General features: G+C 41.7%; 1 protein-coding gene across 1 annotated transcript in view; it reads right to left on the bottom strand.

Moving 5' to 3' along the window:
• The window catches only part of CCDC81 (coiled-coil domain containing 81), a 68,237-nt gene that overhangs the window by 40,682 nt on the left and 25,749 nt on the right, over positions 1–1,806 (bottom strand). The window contains exon 7 of the mRNA XM_007946288.1: positions 1,391–1,514. Within this exon, the coding sequence (XP_007944479.1) occupies positions 1,391–1,514 (124 nt within the window). The remainder of the gene's footprint in view (positions 1–1,390; positions 1,515–1,806) is intronic.

Raw genomic sequence — 1,806 nt, 5'->3', positions numbered from 1 at the left:
GTGGATGAACTTGGAGGACATTATGCTGAGTGAAATAAGTCAATCACAAAAGGACAAATACTGTATTAGTCTGTTATTGTAAAAGTCGAGGAACAGTTTATATGTGAAAGGAAATTTTCTTTGTTGGTTACCAGGGTGGGAGGTAGGGGAAGGAACACTGTTAGATAGGTATAGGTAAGTATTGATTTGGGTGAACAGAAGGGCAATGTACCAAATGTGAGTGATCAATATGGTGGCACTGAGGAAGAGAAAGACATACAGAGGTACATGGGAGGTACAAACAACAAAAATGAACCCTTTTGCACATACATATACCCATGAAAGCAAACATGGGTATACAGGTGGATAGATGGGTGGACAGGCTGAACTAGTAGGTATGTCTATGAAGCAGGGAGTGTACCCAAGACCATATATAGGGCTGGCAGACAATGGTCCTATAAGTTTATTTGTATCATCTGAATTCCCAGGTGTATAGTAGAGCTGACAAAGGGCAAGGTTGTAGTCACTTCTTGGTCACAGCCAGCTATCCAGAGGGACTGAGTAGTTGAACCTGTGGGCTCAGGACCATAATTGCAGGGGACATCAAGCTCAATTGGCATATCATACTACACAAAACATTGTTCCACCTTCTACTTTGGCGAGTAGCATCTGGGATCTTAAAAGCTGGCAAGCAGCCATCTGGATGCAACAATGGGTCTCTCTTTGTCCAGAGCAAAGAAGAATGAAGAAAACCAAAAATTCATGGACACAATTAGTCCTAGCGACTGGTACACCATCCGATCTGCAGCCTATACAACTATGAGTCCAGAAGAACTAGATGGTGCCCGGCTACCACTGTCAACCAATTGGAAGGGGATCTATGTAGGAGATCCTGGAAAGAGAGGAGAACAATGCAGAACAAAACTCAAAATCATTTGGAGAAAAAAAAAAAGGGATGGGAACGAGGTTTGCTGGTCTAATAGAGCCTGGTGGAACCACTGAGACTATGGCCACCAGATGTCCTTCAGGTCTATAATTGAATCCACACCTGTGGCTTCCAGCCAAACAAAAGACTGACATATGAGTTGAACACTTACCTGAGGTAGATATACTCCTTGGAGAGAACAATCGTGGGAGAAAGAAGGTCTGCTTATGCACAGGAAGACAGCTCAGGGAGCAGAAGTGCATGGAGAGATGGACACAGGGAAGAGGTAACTATGGGGAGGTAGTGGGAGGGGAGCTGTTGCATTGTGGTAAATTGTGGTCAATGTCATGAGACAAAGTGCAAGTGAACTGCTGTATGGAAAGCAAATTTGCTCTGTAAATTTCACCCAAATCACAATTAAAAAAAAAGAAATGACTCAAAAATTTATTTAGTAAAGTGCAACAGAAAAAAATGTCAATGCGTTACCTTTCAGCGGTGATATTCTTCCTACCATTCCCACTCTGTTCAAGCTTGTCCAGCAAATTAACACTTGTCACTTTGGCAGGAGAGATAGCCTGTCTATCTCTAAATTTCTTAGGTGATGAAATCTCTGTAAAGAATGAATGGAAGCCAGTTTCCTTTCAATGTTAAATGAATTATTTCTTGTTAATGCAGACAGGTACATAAACTCTGATGATTTTATCAGAGAAATAATCTTATCTAAATGATTATCCCATGCCCTACTGAAGTTTAAAAAAATTTTTTTTTGCTGTGTACTTATTATGTAGAAGCACTGTACTGTACAATTTGTTGTTGTTATGTGCTGTCGAGTCGGCCCCGACTCATAGCGACCCCTCCTTGGGTTTCCGAGGCAGTATCACTACGGAAGTAGATTGCCCCAT

Source organism: Orycteropus afer, unplaced genomic scaffold (genome assembly GCF_000298275.1).
Source record: "Orycteropus afer afer isolate SDZICR_OR568_19922 unplaced genomic scaffold, OryAfe1.0 scaffold00154, whole genome shotgun sequence".
Taxonomy (NCBI): Eukaryota; Metazoa; Chordata; class Mammalia; order Tubulidentata; family Orycteropodidae; genus Orycteropus; species Orycteropus afer.
This window is presented reverse-complemented; position numbering and strand designations above follow the sequence as displayed.